Source organism: Palaemon carinicauda, chromosome 41 (assembly GCF_036898095.1).
Source record: "Palaemon carinicauda isolate YSFRI2023 chromosome 41, ASM3689809v2, whole genome shotgun sequence".
In the NCBI taxonomy this organism is placed as follows: domain Eukaryota; kingdom Metazoa; phylum Arthropoda; class Malacostraca; order Decapoda; family Palaemonidae; genus Palaemon; species Palaemon carinicauda.
In genome coordinates, this window is record NC_090765.1 from 13,229,031 (window position 1) to 13,247,343 (window position 18,313).

The window sequence follows — 18,313 nt, forward strand, 5'->3', positions numbered from 1 at the left end:
GAAATACTCTCTCTCTATCGTAACGATAGAGCGCAAGTTGAACGTTCTGAACGTCAACAACTGCGGAGACTAAACAAAACGTTAGTTCAACTTTGAAAACAGTACGAGACTATCAAAGAAATTCTTTCAAAAACATTAAAATTAAAATAGCATAAATTCTTAACAGGAAAAACGATATGACGGGCTCAATGTTAATTAACTTCGGTTCCAAGTAAGGACCGCCTACTATTAGGAAAGGTCGCATATAAACAAACATAAAAATTAATTTTTATAAGTTTATAATAAATGGAAGTTAATCGAAGAGGCCTATAAATGGCGGAGAGATATAAAATAAATCTATAACTTTGTTAAGCAAAATTACCAAAAACCTAAACACACTTCCGTTAAAGGGAAGGGTGGGTATAAAAAGTGAAAGAGAGTCTATACTCTCTTCCACACCAACACTTCCGTCTAAGGGAAGGGTCGGCCATTTAAAAGTGAAAGAGTCCATACTCTCTTCATCACCATAATTAAATCAAATTAATTCCAAAAGCTTGCTAAGCTAATGATAAAGCTTCCTGAATAGCGAAGGCTAAACTCTAGAGCAAATACATCACCAAATCGTGAACAATAACTCCAGAATCAACAGCGTATCCAAGTAGGTCTAGCCGGTGGCACGACAGAGGAAAAATTGAGTTCTTGTTGACAAGAAGTACTTGAGTACCTGCTCACAGATGGCGCTGTTGTGTACACCCCCACCTGTATAGCGATCGCTGGCGTATCCCGACCGTAGATTTCTGTCGGGCAACAGAGTTGACAGCTACATGATCATCGGGTAAGATTAATATTGAAAAATTCATATTTTCAAGAGCCTGACAATTCAGTTTACATAAAAAATATCAATTTCTGTAACACATTCATGATTCATTCAATAACTAAAGTGCATGTAATACAAATACTTACAACAATACAATGAAATTTACAAAACCCCAGAAGAGATCGGGGATCTTTGATAAACTCCATTCACTCCCTCCTCCAATTCTTCCATCTGCATGAAATAAAACAATACAAATTACAAATACTGTATTAGTTATATAATAAAAAATTTAAAACTCTCAAAGTACATTAAATTACTTCTTCAAAATACAGTAAACAATTAAAAGATAATCATTTCTACAATACTGTAGTTTAAAGTATATTTCCATGTTTTGATAATAAAAAATCACAAAATTTTATAAGCAATTTGTATCCTTCCTAACTATAAAAACCTAATAAAATTTAGTGAAAGAAAACTTTCAGCATAGTTTGACACAAATGTTTAAACTTTAATCTTCAGCCTAAAACTTGCAGGATGGTTGAAGCAGAAAGTGTAACTTAAAGGACTTTGGTTTATATTAGAAAAAATACAAATTTCAATACTTTAAAAATTTGAGATTTGTCCTACAAGAATCTAAACCCACATCCCTTGATAGGAGACTTATATTTGGGAGGGAGGAAACCCCTATAACTAAACTAGCTGGTTTACTATCCCAGGATATGATAAAGCCCTTTGGTCCTGTACAGGAGCTAAGTGATAACTCCTGTCAACCTTGTAATGACCTGGTCCTAATGATGTGGAAGGTGGAAAAGTTAAGTCACTACCAGGAATGGTAGATATTCAAGGAAAATGTTATTTTGATTATAAAATAAATTTTTGAATATACTTACCCGGTGATTATATAGCTGCAACTCTGTTGCTCAACAGACAACTCTACGGAAAAACTCGCCAGCGATCGCTACACAGGTTGCGGGTGTGCCCAACAGCGCCATCTGTCGACCAGATACCCAGCTCTCAATGTAAACAAAGACTCAATTTTCTCCTCGTCCCACTGCGTCTCTATTGGGGAGGAAGGGAGGGTCATTTAATTTATAATCACCGGGTAAGTATATTCAAAAATTTATTTTATAATCAAAATAACATTTTTCAATATTTAACTTAGCCGGTGATTATATAGCGGATTCACACCCAGGATGGTGGGTAGAGACCAGTAATATATGTTTACACTTTTATGAGCTAAGAGTTTTTTATTTCATTTTAGAAGTTATCAAAATAACAAAAACAAAATAAATAGGTACCTGGTAAGGAAGTCGACTTGAACAATTACTCTGCCTTTTAAGTACGTCTTCCTTACGGAGCCTCGCGATCCTCTTAGGATGCTGATCGACCCCTAGGATCTGAAGTATCAAGGGTTGCAACCCATACAACAGGACCTCATCAAACCCCTAATCTAGGCGCTCTCAAGAAATGACTTTGACCACCCGCCAAATCAACCAGGATGCGAAAGGCTTCTTAGCCTTCCGGACAACCCATAAAAAAACAACATTTCAAGAGACAGATTAAAAGGATAAGGAATTAGGGAATTGTAGTGGTTGAGCCCTCACCCACTACTGCACTCGCTGCTACGAATGGTCCCAGTGTGTAGCAGTTCTTGTAAAGAGACTGGACATCTTTCAAGTAAAATGACGCGAACACTGACTTGCTTCTCCAATAGGTTGCGTCCATTATACTTTGCAGAGATATATTTTGCTTAAAGGCCACGGAAGTTGTTACAGCTCTAACTTCGTGCGTCTTCACCTTAAGCAAAGTTCGGTCTTCCTCACTCAGATGTGAATGAGCTCGTATTAACAATCTGATAAAGTCTGACCAAGCATTCTTTGACATAGGCAAGGATGGTTTCTTAACTGAACACCATAAAGCTTCAGATTGGCCTTGTAAAGGTTTAGTACGCTTTAAATAGAACTTAAGAGCTCTAACAGGGCATAAGACTCTTTCTAGTTCATTGCCTACGATCTCCGATAAGCTGGGGATATCGAAAGATTTAGGCCAAGGCCGAGAAGGCAGCTCATTTTTGGCTAGAAAACCAAGTTGTAGTGAACAAGTGGCTTTTTCTGACGAAAATACGATGTTCTTGCTGAAGGCATGAATCTCACTGACTCTTTTAGCCGAGGCTAAGCCTACCAGGAAAAGAGCCTTAAGAGTGAGATATTTCAGGGAGGCTGATTATAACGGCTCCAACCTGTCTGACATGAAGAATCTTAGTACCACGTCTAAATTCCATCCAGGGGTAGCCAAACGACGCTCCTTGGTGGTCTCAAAAGACTTAAGGAGGTCTTGCAGATCTTTATGTTTGGAAAGATCTAAGCCTCTATGCCGGAAGACCGATGCCAACATGCTTCTGTAGCCCTTGATAGTGGGAGCTGAAAGGGATCGTCCTTTTCTCAGGTATAAGAGAAAAACAGCTATTTGAGCTACAGAGGTACTGGTCAAGGATACAGAAACTGACTTGCACCAGTCTCGGAAGACTTCCCACTTCGATTGGTAGACTCTAATGGAAGACGCTCTCCTTGCTCTAGCAATCGCACTGGCTGCTTCCTTCGAAAAGCCTCTAGCTCTCGAGAGTCTTTCGATAGTCTGAAGGCAGTCAGACGAAGAGCGTGGAGGCTTTGGAGTACCTTCTTTACTTGTGGCTGACGTAGAAGGTCTACCCTTAGAGGAAGACTACTGGGAACGTCTACTAACCATCGAAGTATCTCGGTGAACCATTCTCTCGCGGGCCAGAGGGAAGCAACTAACGTCAACCTTGTCCCTTCGTGAGAGGCGAACTTCTGCAGTACCTTGTTGACAATCTTGAACGGTGGGAATGCGTAGAGATCCAGATGTGACCAATCTAGGAGGAAAGCATCTATATGTATTGCTGCTGGGTCCGGGACTGGAGAGCAATAGATTGGAAGCCTCTTGGTCAGGGAGGTTGCAAAGAGAACTATGGATGGTTTTACCCCAAGTGGCCCAAAGTCTCTTGCACACATCCTTGTGGAGGGTCCATTCGGTTGGAATTACTTGCCCTTTCCGACTGAGACAATCTGCTATGACGTTCAAGTCGCCTTGGATGAACCTCGTTACTAGGGAGATGTCTTGACCTTATGACCAGATGAGCAGGTCCCTTGCGATCTCGTACAACGTCAGTGAGTGGGTACCTCCTTGTTTGGAGATGTACGCCAAGGCCGTGGTGATGTCCGAGTTAACTTCCACCACTTTGCCTCGAAGGAGAGACTTGAAGCTTTTCAAGGCCAGATGTACTGACAACAGCTCCTTGTAGTTGATATGCATGCTCCTCTGACTCGAGTTCCACAGTCCTGAGCATTCCCGACCGTCTAGTGTCGCGCCCCAGCCCACGTCCGATGCGTCCGAGAAGAGAACGTGGTTGGGAGTCTGAACAGCCAGGGGAAGACCCTCTCTTAGGTTGATATTGTCCTTCCACCAAGTCAGACAAGACTTTATCTTTTCGGAAACCGGGATCGAGACTGCTTCTAGCGTCTTGTCCTTTTTCCAGTGAAAAGCTAGATGGTATTGAAGAGGACGGAGGTGTAGTCTTCCTAGTGACACAAATTGTTCCACGGATGACAGCGTCCCTACCAGACTCATCCACAGCCTGACTGAGCAGCGTTCCTTCTTCAGCATCTTCTGGATGGATAGCAGGGCTTGATCTATTCTGGGGGCTGATCGTCTTGTTGTTCAGCAACGTCCTCATCAGAGGGTTCCTCATCCGAAAACTGATGAGGAAACGGCAACGGAGTGGGCAACGTCTGGCTCGCTGAGTCCGGTCGCACTGGTGCATGCGTGACGGAGCCGGACGCAACATCATGGAACTGCTGCACAGTCTGTGAACTGTCAACAACCATGGGTGCGCGAGGAAGCACAGCGTCAACCCGAGACTGTCTAGACCGTCTGGGTTGTGCAGTCAACACCCTACCGGGTTGCTGAGGTTGACGCACTGCGTCAAAACAAGTCACCTCTGCTGGTTGTTGAACGTCCTGAACGTCAACAACCACCTCCGAGCGTCGCTTAACGTCAACGTGCGGCTGGCAACCCACACTGGGTCGCATCGATGGAGGAACCACCTCAACTGGCAGACGCGAGTAGGTTACCTCAGTGTCAACAGGGCGCACAACCGACCGGTTGGAAGGTTGTTGGCCAGAAGGTTCGGTAGCAACCTTCTCCGCATTAAAGTCCTCTATCAAGGACGCAAGCTTGGACTGCATGTCTTGCAGCAAAGCCCATTTACGGTCTACGGGAGCAGGTGCGGCAACAGACGGGGTTAGCGACTGAGGCGGTACCGCTTACCATCCCTGAAAGCCTTGTTATGCATGACATAATTGTACAGCAAAACTTCAAAGGCTCGAAAACAGCTGTGAAGTTGACCTGTAAAAAACTTGGAGCGTCTCCTGGCCAGGCGCCAGGGAGAGTCTACGAGAATTGAGAAGTCTATCTGGGCAGAGGCATGAACTCCCAAGCCGAGAACTTCTCTCGTGTCATATCAGACTCTCGCTCTATAAACCAGTTTAAAAGAAGGGAAAACAAAGGCTGTATCCCCCAAACTCCTCCTGGTGAAAAACCAGTCGCCTAGCCAACGTAAAGCTCTCTAGGAGAGCGAGAGAGCACTAGCTTAAAAACAACGGCTTCGAAGTAGCTAGGCCTAGTGTAAGCTCTGACGTTTAGGCGAACGAGGAGCAGCAGTTACAAAAAGATCCGGACAAAGATCCTTAAAAAAAATCATCATGATTTAATTGAAGTCCATAGGGGGCTAAGCAGCTTTAGGCTCCTCTCCATCTGACAGAGTCCTCAAGGGAATATCAGTAGGAGGGGGAACAGCAACTTCCTCATCTACAGGAACCTTGTCCGATAAAAGCTGAGTCTCAAGCAAGGGAGAGACCTACCGTGGTGGCAATGCTTTACAAGCAGAGTCCACACTCACTGGTGCATTAGTAGCGAACCAGAACGCAACGTCATGTAACTGCTTGACAGTCTGTGAACTGTCAACAACTGAACTGTCAACCACAACAGGTGCGTGAGGACGCACAGCGTCCACTCGAGACTGCTTTGACTGCCTAGACTGAGCAGTCAAAACAACTCTAGAATGCGGAGGTTGACGCACAGCGTCAAAACAAGTCAACTCCGATGTTAGTGAACGTCTTGAACGTCAACTAGGGGCATCAGCAAGTGGCCTAACGTCCAAATGCGGCTGAAAAACCACACGAGACCGCATCGAGTGTGGTTCTAAACAACCTGACTGACGAGACTAAGCTACGCCAACGTCAACAGTAAGCACAAAGGAACGTTAGGTTGGCTGAAAGCCAGGATATCGATGAGATAAATGGCTAGACTCAACGGACTAATCGGCAGAATAGTATTCCATAAGGGAGGCAAGCATATACTGCATGTCTTGCCATACAACCCATTAAGGATCAACGGAAATGGTTGTGGTAAGAGACGAGGGTAACGTCTGTGACCGCAACACTTTGCCAACAAAAAAACTCTCTCGGAGTCTGTGTTACGCTTTTGTTAGGCGGCGAGCAGTTATCCGATGACTGCATAGGGTCAGAGCTGTCCTAATGGTTGTAACCAGGACGCTGGGCCTGTCCTGAAAGGACTGACTTTCGCTTAAGGGCTTCGAAACCTTGTGACAGGTTTCTTATGCGAAAAGCCTTTGGATGACGAGGAGAAACAACGTCTCTCTCGTCTTATGGTAGGGGAGATCTTGGTAAGATACACCCGATACCATAGAGGGAAAACGTCTGTTCGTTGATCAAGGCCTCTCGAACCCATAAGTCGTTTGACATTACTTCTCCCCTGGGCTTGGGAGCATGCAAGAGGTCCCGGACTAGGTGAACGACAGGCACGAACAGACGAACCCTCGGACGCAACACTGTAACACTTTGCGCATATCACTTTATCACTTCGATTTTCTGTTTTGCACTTATTTCACTGAAATCGAAACTTTTACTGATTTCTACCTGAAACACGCAATTCTACCCTTCATTAAAAGGTAGTAATTGCAAAATCAGTCATATAATGCAAGCTCATTAATACCAGAAAAAAATCAGTGGCTGGGAAAGAGACTAAACACTAGTTCATATAAACTACGTTTTCAATCTCTCACCGCACATAGCCTGGGGACGAGAATAAAAAACTAAAAAAGTTTTATTCTTCCTCCCCGTACAGCGACTAGGGACGAGAGTAACTCGAGAACAACGTTACCCGCTTGAACGGAACGTTTTCTCTCCTCTCTCTCCCTCCGTCTCTATCTCTCTCTCTCTTTCTCTCTTGATTTCGCACCTAAGAGAAGAGCCCAATTATATTTCGTCAAAAAACATGTTATTTGACTAAAGGAAAAAACTGAAAGGTTTTTCAAATAAAAAGTTCCTTTAAAATAGAATTTAAAACATTTAAGCTAAGAAAGAATGAACAAAACGTCAGAATCGATTTACTCTTACTGCAAAGTGAAACCGTGATACACTCTCTCTCTATCGTAACGATAGAGCGCATGTTGAACGTCCTGAACGTCAACAACTGCGTAGCATAAATAAACTAAACGTTAGTTCATCTTTGAAAACAGTACGAAGACTATCAAAGAAATTCTTTCATAAAATATTACATTTAAAAAGTTTTAAATCCTTAGCTCTTTAAAAGCTAATTACGATATAAAGGGCTCAACGCCTACTCTCAGGAAAGGTCGCATATAAACAAAACATTAAAATTTATTTTTATATGTTTATAATAAATGGAAAGTTAATCGAAGAGGCCTAATAAAGGCGGAGAGATATAAAATATATAGAGGAAAATCTATAACGTGATAAGATAATTACTAAAAGCCTAAACACACTTCCGTCTAAGGGAAGGGTCGGCCATTTAAAAGTGAAAGAAAGTCCATACTCTCTTTGTCACCATAATTAAATCTATCCAAAACGAGTTCAAGATTTAAGATGAAGATAAAACACCTGCATAGCGAAAGCTCAAAACTAGAATATAGTACTTCACCAAATAGATGTGAAAAACTCGTTTAGCAACAGCGAGTAAAGTACGTCTTGTCGACACCTCGACAGAGAGAAAATTGAGTCTTTGTTTACATTGAGAGCTGGGTATCTGGTCGACAGATGGCGCTGTTGGGCACACCCGCAACCTGTGTAGCGATCGCTGGCGAGTTTTTCCGTAGAGTTGTCTGTCGAGCAACAGAGTTGCAGCTATATAATCACCGGCTAAGTTAAATATTGAAAAACCTATATCTGTGGAGGATATGCTGTCAGAATGTATAGTCAATACAACAAATTTTATAAAATTTGTATTATTTCTAACTATACAACCTGAGTCATTTATGCGTGGTTACTAATAATTACCGTATTTCCCGTATCATAAGACGCACCTTTTTCAACGAAAAATGTCCCCCAAAATCACCATGCGTCTTAACACTTGAGAAAAAGTTGTATAAGGGAATTTGACAACCCTCAAACACTCAACTATTGACATACAAGCATTCAAACTCACGAGAGATAGAATATAAATCTACAATTGTCATTCATAAGTAATAAATTCAGTTATTTTTATATTGCACTTCATTTAATGAAGTACAGTAGCAAATTATGTTTGTTTCGGTAATCAGCTGATGACTCGCGAACCCCCCTTCTACAAGAAAAGTTGTCCCGTAGCAGAAGACGCAATGATATATTAGTTGTTTATGCAGTATATATCTATTTTCTCATATATTGTTGATATTTTGTGATAAAGCAATATATTGTCAATGACTTTGTTGCCTGAGTTCCAAAATAATACAAACAGACAGTTGCTGAATACGACCTTGGAAAAAACTTCTCTGTTAGTTGAGTGCAGTATTACCAAGTAGGCAGAAAAGTAACTAGACCTAGAATCACATAAACAGTAGCAAAAGTATTCCACCTAAAATGAATTTCTAGATTTCTTTAATCAAGAATTAATTTTTATGTGAAAACTTACAGGCTATATGAGGAATTTTCGAAATATCACTAGAATTTTACCTCTTTACCAAAATTTTATGAACCTTTAGCAACACTAATGTCAACAACACTTGAAACACCAAACACTATTACTAAACATGTAGTTGTAGTAGAAACGACGACTGGTTTAGTGGTTTCTTATATACATATGTAAATAAAATTGGGATAATCAGCATATAGCTAATTAATATTAATTTAAACATTCCATAATACACCCAAAATAAGAAAAGTTACTGTGCCAGACAATAATCTCACTAGAGTCCATGACTAAAAGGCTTTTAAAATCCTCAATTTTTTTTTTCTAAAACTGTCTTGCTAATATAAGGGTGCGTCTTACCAATTGTAGCGTCTTATGACACGGGAGATATGGTATGTTTACTACAACCGGGCAATCAAAATTTGGTTGATTGCGCCATGCTTCATGCTGGGTAAATGCAGAGCAAGTGCAAGGAGCAAGCGGGAAGTTGCTCACAGGTTTTCCTCACAACACTCACCTGGTCAAAGACTTATGGGGCAGCTGAGACGTAACCTTTGATAAATGACGCCGGTTTTTGTATACAAATTATATAAAATTTGTAGTTAATACCTATGCGGATACAAACTTCCGAGTCATTTATATGGGAGTCTTCCTTAGGAGGGAAGAAGTCTCTGTGAAGTGAAGAGGTAAACCCTTCGTCTCTAGAAGATCTAATAACTATACGTACAGCACTGTAATAGCAAGAGATCAACGCGAATCATAGAGAATATTGTAGCCAGCTCATAAAAGGTAGGCACAAACTTACGATTCTTAAGAGATAAAAACCTTCTTTGATACAGTAAAAAATAATACTGTAATAGTGAGTGACCTAAGAGAACCGCCAGAGAACGGAGGAGCCACCTCATTACTAGGCAAGGCTGCTCATTCAGTTATCAAAAGGTAATCTTCACCAGTAGTGAAGTGGTATGAACATCAAGTGTTACCTAATAAACAGGAGGTCAATTTTTTATTTTATAAATAAATAAAGAAATCAAGGCACACTTTTCATGCATTGGGATGAAAAACCCCAGTGCAGGCTTCAAGTCCAATGAAGATCATTATACACCTCATCTTTTTAGCCAAGAATGTTGGAGTAATGAGGTCTGATTTTGGAACTGGCACATGTCCAGTGAAAACTGTCAAGTTAGGTCATACAGTAATAGTGATGACACCACCAAGCCCACTAAGAGAATGTCCAATGACTTCAATTTGCCATCTTTAAGGTAAATGACCAATGGTGGGTTTCTTTTCTATACACCAAGTTGGAGACATGTATCAATTCGTGGTTTCACGGAATGCTATGGTTGTGGCATACTCACATGTATCACATGCTCGAGGGAGGGGTCCTTAGCTACGCTTCCCGAGGATAAATAGGTTCTTATGATAGTTTCATTCTATCAAAAAGGAATGATGCTACTGAACACATTCTATCAGAGTGATCAAAAGCTCACAAACAACTTGGTTTTGGTGGCTAGTATAATCAAGTGGTTTTGCATAATGCTAAGTTTGTGGCAAGCCTATCTAGATTAGTGTATACTCGAGGGGGAGGGATCCCTAACAAAGCTTACCCTGAGGATAAATAGGTTCTTATGATAGTTTCTCTCTATCAAAAAGGGACGGTGCTACTGAATACATTCTATCAGACTGATCAAAAGCTCACAAACAATGTGGTTTTGAAGACTAGTATAATTAAGTGGTTTTGCAGAATGCTAAGGTTGCGGCAAGCCCATCTAGATCATACTATATGCCCGAGGGGTGGGGGGGTCCCTAACAATGCTTCCCCTGAGGATAAATCGACTTTTATGATAGTTTCCCTCTACCATAAAGAGACTGAGCTCCTAAATACATTTTCTCAGAGCGATCATAAGCTCACAAACAACACATTTTGGAGACTAGTATAATCAAGTGGTTTTACAGAATGCTAGGGTTTCAGTAAGCCCATCTAGATCATGTGCTCGAGGGGGGTCACTAGCAATGCTTACACTGAAGATGCATAGGTTTCTATATACTTCGAGAAAGGAAGCATCACCTACTACCTTCTTCCAGAGCGTCCAGAGCTCTTGAACACAAAAGGAGGAGTGACATGTCTCAGATATTTGATCTATCAAAAATTCGCACTGCTCTACGGAACAAAATAACTAGTTATTTGAATGACCAGCAACTTCTTTGAAAGACAATATCTATCGTGAAAGAGTTAATCTGAGATCTTTTCTAGCCTGGATCTTCATTGTTCATTGAACCAAATATGGGGCATGGTGGCTGCTTTCTGATATGTTATCAGTGCGGGGGGGGGTGTTTCCTAACGACTCTTCCCCTGACATAGTAAACTTCATGTTAGGACTTAGCCAGAAGGCATCCATATTTAGGAAGAAGAGCTTTGCTTGTGATATGAGGGCATCCACAGAACATCCTTAGTATCCCTAGACAGGGATGCGGGGGAACACAATTCGTCCCTGGACTTCTTGAAAGAGATGCTTGCGAGGTTTGGACCACTCTGTCCATCCTTGGATTTTTGAGAGGCAAGCTCAAGAGAACTTCACGTAAAATTCTCCAGCATTTTCTTCGTTGGGTTTCCGGAGGAAGGAGACCATGCAAGTACTGTAGGCTTGTTTACTTGGATGGAAAATTAAGTCAGAATAAAGGGTAGTTAGATCCTTAACTTTGTCCCTTCTGACCGAGATTGCGAGGATAATCTTAGAAGATGATGAAAAAACCCTTCTTCCCCACTCAATAGTAAAGGGCGGGATTATTCCTATGAGACCATTCCGTCCACCAGAAACCTTAGTAACGAGGATATTGATAGTTCCTTCGGGCAAGGAACTTTAGTATGAGCCTGGTTAAAGATCTATATTATATCTGAACCTTCATAAAAGCCCTAGGAAATGTTTTCCAAATTGTGAAGCGGTCCTTAACCAAGGTAACAAGGTCCTGGAATGCTCCATACTAGAATCAGCCTAATAAGGGTTCCTTTTGACCTGGATGAACCTCGTTTGTTGAATAACTCTTCCCACGGAAGACAGTTAGAATTTTGTGACATGTCAAGCAAGCTCATTGCAACTGGTCTAAGAGTGATCTTGATTCAGTCTGGAGGTTTCTTCGAGCTCATTGTGAGAGGATCCAGACCCGATGATCGTCTCTTATTTGTAATACTGTAAACCGAGATGTACATCTGACTTCCTTGTATCTTCTGGTCTTGTATACCAGATGTGAGGGAGGAGGACATTGGCCGTTACCATAGTACCATCTGAAAATGGTGCTAACAAGCAATCTGGCAAAGTTGAATGATTCATGGCAAGAATATCATTTTAAGCCAAGCTTTGTTAGGAAGTATGGAAGGGCATAGATCTACTAGTCATACCCAGTCAGTACTCATAGGTAGTCAGGACCGCTTTTATTCGGTGATATCATAACTCCTCGGGAGGAATATCTGGACTGAGCCTCTTCTCGTAATCCCCCTTGTCAGGATCCCTGACAGGGGAGGGGTAAAAGCGATTTACTGCTCTTAAGATCTTTATCATTAAATAATTTCTTATCTTTTCCAGAAAGGCTTGTAGCCTTTCTAAACTGGGATAGAAGTACCCTGATTTCTTATCTTTTTCAGAAAGGCTTGTAGCCTTTCTAGACTGGGATAGAAGTACCCTGATTTCTTATCTTTTCCAGAAAGGCTTGTAGCCTTTCTAGACTGAGATAGAAGTACTCAAGTCCTGTTTAACCGATGGACGGAAAAAAACAGAAGGGCAACTTTCAACTTCCCAGTGGGTATATTTCAAGGGCATCATGTTTCCTTCCCCCCCTGGGACATGAGAGCCAAGTTTCTTCTGACTGGGCAGGCATTTCTGAGGGCAGGGCAACCTTGGTGCCACTGCTCTGCTGACTATGAGGCTCTGTTCCAGTCTCTCTAACTTCTCGATAGCTTTAGTCATGTCCAAGAATGGAAAGAGAGAAGGAGAGTTGATAAACTCAGAGTTCCTAAGAACTGTAGCATCTCTAGGAAACAGCAGTCTACACCATCTCGCTAAGACAGCGTCACACTTCTTCAGAAAACAATTTCCCCACAGGAAAACATTCTGGTTGAGAAGGAACTCTATGGCTTGAGTGCCAGACCTTGAGAGTTACTTGAATTACCACCAAGTCCTATCATCCCGCATTTCCAATTCCACGGAAACCAGAAGGGAAGGAAATTGCTCGCTACTTACCATAATCCTAGAGTAATTGTTGGTGTGGGAGCCAGTGTATAACAGGTTCCTACATGATGAAGGAAGATTCCGAGTATGTTGTTACCGTTCAGTTGGAAGTTTTTAGTCATGCAGGATTGATTGATTGATTACGAGTTATCTGGCATCCTGACATCTAAGGTCATTGATGCCAAAATTACTGCGTTACTGTACTTCCCTCTGTTTCCTGAAAAGAATGTTTGATGTGTTATCAGCATACTTTGGTTCTCTATTTGTGCCTAGCCATGCAGCTGAGCCTGATTCTCCTATTATAAAAAGGGAGATTAAATTCTTTGGTCTTCAAGCATAGCCTCACGGAGAGACAGGATAAGCTGAATATCTAGAAAATACAAGAGGTACTGTATCTTATTCTAAAAGGCATCAGAAAGTTGAGCATGATCCCCTAGGGTAAAAAGCAGTCTTTAGCTATGGACTGAATCCTCCCCATTCACTGAGCAGAAGTCCTCTTCCGATGGAAAACCATACAGTATTTCCTGTCTTCCTTTGAAGGGGAAGAAAGTCTGACACTAGACTCCAGTTGACTGTAAAAGTCTTCCTTCTGGATCCAAAGGCTCACTGGGACATTGGCTTCAAATTCATTAAGTTCCTTGCCTTCTAGCTGTTTGGGATTGCAAAGTTTCAGGTAGAGGCAAAGTATATGATTGCAACCAACTGAAGGTTGAGTAAGCCTCTGCCAAACTGATCCTAAAAGCAGCTTTCATGGTAGGTGACTCTGGACCTGAGAAAGTGTTCGGCATGCTCAAGTCTTACATCGGATCCCTGTTTCAAGTGGAGCCGCTCGCTGAATTGACGGGCCACCATGATGGAGTTACCGAAGCGTCTCACGAACGTCTGAAGGCAGGTGAGGAGCAATGGCTTGGTCTCATAAGAGAACTAGTGCTCGTGGTAGCTAAACAGTACTGATCCCCTTCACTGGGCTTGAATTCAGGTAGTTCTTTCCCTCTTGCGTAACTATTCTTTCTCTCCCGAGGGGACACAGAAGTCTAGACATCCAGTGGAAAGAAAGGTGGCACCCTTTATTCCTATAGGTTGTGTTTGTACTCATTCTTGTAAAAAACCAGCACAGGTAGCTAGGGTGTGAGCTTCTGTATCGTGTACCAGTACAGTATGTCATTCAGTGATGGGTATGGTGCTAGAACACATTAATAAGAAAATGATAAGAAAAATAGGCATAGCTTAAGGCCATAGAAGATTTAATGAAGGTTTCTGAAGTATGACATCGTACCCCCCACAGGAAGTACAGGAAATATTGGGAAAATTATAGAATAGTAAAATAAATGGTTTGAAGAAATTAAGGCTGTTACTTGGTTTACTTTATAGTGATCTGAAACTTTTAGATAATAATTTCTGATGGAAATTCAATTCTTGAGATACGGTAGGTCGACTACCATATTTGAAAAGCTATCAGGTTATGCTAAGTATTATCATAAATAACCTTAAAATACACTGTGTACTAGTCTTATTTTATGTTATTTATATTAACTTGTTTAAACTTCGTTGCAATCACTGGTCGAAGTAATAAAAAACCACGTTCAAACGTTCTAAAAAATATCTTCTTAATTAAATGAGCATATTGACCTGTATGCTGGCACACAATATTTACCACTATTTAATTATTCAATGATCTTTGCTCCACCGTAGCTTGCTTCGCTTGGGATTTAAATATCTCATTGTTCCAATGCTCTGCCAAGAGGAAGGTGTTTCACTACAAGCATTAGCCACGTGGGCGTTATTTCATTACATAACTTATAACGTAGTTCAATCGATTTTTGTTCCGCCAATGATCCATGCGGTCACAATTTAAAATCATCTACTGCTCTTGAGTTCTGGGAAGCAGAACATGTTTTGCTATGTATTAGCCCCATGCGCTGGTGTTTATTAAGTTTATATAATTTTGACTAATTCACATATGACCACATATATGTTCCAAATTCAATCTTGCTCAACGTAGGATGATAAAACAGATCAACAACAAAATAAATGACATTTCTATCATAATACTTCAAAATATTGTATAATTAACTGAATAAAATGATATTTTGATTATAAAATAAATTTTTGAATATACTTACCCGGTGAATATATAATAGCTGACGTCTCCGACGGCTCGACAGATTCCAAAAACTCGCGAGCGATCGCCGTGAAGGTTGTGGGTGTGACCACCAGCGCCGACTATCGGCCAGATACCGCATATACTTGTAAACATCTCCAGTTCTTCTCAGTCCCCTAGGTCTCTATCGGGGAGGAAGGGAGGGCCTTTAATTTATATATTAACCGGGTAAGTATATTCAAAAATTTATTTTATAATCAAAAAGGGATTTTGACGTAGGAAAAATCTATTTCTGGGCGAAGGACCTGTGCCGCCCAGTGAATCACTCGGTACTACTACAATGCATCCGCTCAGAACCCAACTCCTTTTAGCACAACGATCAAAGTAACCCGCATTTTTCTGGTGCTCTCGATTTTGGATATGTTCTAGTGAATTATGGCTTCTTCGTCGGTTTCCCAGGAGACACCGTCTAAGTTAAGTACCAAGCTGGATTTTACTTCAATCTCTAGGCTTCCAGATCAACTTCAAGAAGTCCCGTCTTCTTCCAAAATCGAAGTTCCAATGGCTCGGCCTGCAATGGGATCTTATATCTCATACTCTGTGTCTTCCCAGACCCAAGAGGTTAGAGATTGCAAGGAACACCAAACGCTTTCTCAAAGACAAAGTAAGTTCCAGACGAATCCAAGAGAAGATTCTGGGGTCCCTTCAGTTTGCCTCAGTGACGGATCTTCTTCTGAAGGCAAAATTGAAAGATATCAATCGTGTCTGGCGTTCGAGGGCGAACCGGAAGCTCCGGGACAGGAAAGTCCGCCTTCCTCCCATTCTACGGGAAAGACTTCTTCCTTGGACAAGAGCAAACAGTCTGTCAAAGTCAGTTCCCCTTCGATTTCCGCCTCCGGAATTAATCATTCACACAGACGCATCCCTATCAGGTTGGGGCGGCTATTCTCAGCTCAAGAAAGTTCAAGGTCTTTGGACTCCCTTGTTCCGCCATTTTCACATCAATGTGCTAGAGGCCATGGCAGTTCTTCTAACCCTGAAACGTCTCGCTCTTCCCAAGAAACAACACCTTCGTCTGGTCCTCGACAGCGAAGTGGTGGTCCGCTGCCTCAACAGAGGCGGGTCAAAGTCAGGGCCTCTGAACCATGTTCTAGTAGCCATATTCTCCCTAGCAGCCTCGAACCGTTGGCATCTTTCAGCTGTCCACCTGGCGGGAGTCCGGAATGTAGTGGCAGACGCCCTGTCCCGGACCTCCCCTCTAGAATCGGAATGGTCACTCGATCTAAAGTCATTTCGGTGGATTCTCTCTCAGGTTCCCGGTCTCCAAGTGGACCTCTTCGCCACGGAATCCAACCACAAATTGAGAGTATATGTGGCTCCCAATCTAGACCCTCAGGCTTACGCCACAGACGCCATGTCACAGAATTGGGACAACTGGGAAAAGATTTATCTCTTTCCCCCGGTGAATCTTTTGCTGAAAGTTCTAGACAAACTGAGATCCTTCAAGGGACAAGTAGCCTTGGTCGCACCCAACTGGCCCAAGAGCAACTGGTATCCTCTCCTGCGGGAGTTGAGATTATACCCTCGCCCGATACCCAATCCGGTTCTGTCTCAGATAGTACAAACACATGTTGTGTACGCTTTCTCAAACATTCAGAGCGCCCTAACTTTATGGACTTTATGAAATTTGCGGCTATGCATGGTGCCAATATTGATCCTCAAAACACCTTGTTCCTAGAATCGGATAAACGGGATTCCACCATCCGTCAGTATGACTCTGCAGTTAAAAAGTTGGCAAAATTTTTAATAGACTCAGACGTGAACTGTATGAACTTGAACCTTACAATCACTTTCTTTAGATCTTTATTAGAATCAGGTCTGGCAGCCAATACTATCACCACTATTAAATTGGCTCTGAAAAAGATCTTCCTAGTGGGTTTTAACATAGACTTAACCGACTCTTTGTTAGCTTCAATTCCGAAAGCTTGTGCCAGACTGAAACCGGTTACTCGTCCTACCCCGGTGACCTGGTTCCTTAATGACGTACTCAAATTGGCTTCTGATACCATTAACAGTTCTTGTGGTTACATGCCCCTTCTCAGGAAAACACTTTTCCTAGTGAGCTTGGCTTCCGGGGCAAGAATTTCTGAATTGGCAGCCTTGTCGAGAGACCCGGGTCATATTGACTTTCTGCCTTCAGGAGAGGTCCTTCTTTCTCCTAACAAATTCTTTTTGGCTAAGAATGAAGACCCTCAAAACAGATGGACCTCCTGGAAAATTGTTCCCCTCACGCAAGATCCGTCGCTGTGCCCTGTCACTACTCTTAGGTCTTATCTATCCCGGACCTCCTCTAACTCCTCGGGGCCTCTATTCGTTAGAGAACAAGGTGGTACCATTACTATTAAAGGGATCAGGCAACAAATTTTGTATTTTATTAAACAAGCTAACCCTGACTCTTTTCCTCTTGCACATGATATCAGGGCGGTTGCCACCTCGGTGAACTTCTTTCACCACATGAATTTTACAGACCTTTCCAGGTATACAGGGTGGAAATCACCGTCAGTGTTCAAGAAACACTACCTTAAACATTTGGAAGCCCTAAAATTTTCTACAGTAGCCGCAGGGAGCGTAGTTACTCACGAGTAACTCACAGGTTAATGCCTTGACTCTTTATCTCTCCCTCTTACCTGCCTCATTTATACCCTATTGTATTCGTTGGTCGCGCACCTGAATACTGTTATTATATTTGTAAATTTTATGCTCCTGAGTATCTGTATATATTATCACTCACGGCATTATTATACCTACCTTATTGGATTTATGTTCATATTTAAGATACCCTTATAATTGTTTTTTGGTACTCATCTCTGATTAAAGCATCCTGTTTTTCTCTTACGCTTATGTTTTTTCCTTTATTTTGCAAGTTTGGTGACATTTTTCTCTTGTATAGATTCACTGGGCGGCACAGGTTCGAGCCCAGAAAAGGGATTTTGACGTAGGAAAAATCTATTTCTGGGCGAAGGACCTGTGCCGCCCAGTGAACCCTCCCAGCTCCTCTCCCTTGGAGTCCCCAAACTTTGGGTGCTAAGGAGTTGGGTTCTGAGCGGATGCATTGTAGTAGTACCGAGTGAGGTTGAACGGCTCTCCTCTATTGGGGTTCTCTGTCGTGGATTAATCTAAATAGTGCGG

At 42.0% G+C, this 18,313-nt stretch overlaps 1 protein-coding gene across 1 annotated transcript in view; it reads right to left on the bottom strand.

Annotated features, from left to right (window-relative positions):
- LOC137632199 (selenoprotein K-like) overlaps positions 1–18,313 on the bottom strand; it is a 56,736-nt gene that overhangs the window by 27,888 nt on the left and 10,535 nt on the right. The window contains exon 2 of the mRNA XM_068364084.1: positions 943–1,027. Coding sequence (XP_068220185.1) covers positions 943–1,027 — 85 coding nt within the window. The remainder of the gene's footprint in view (positions 1–942; positions 1,028–18,313) is intronic.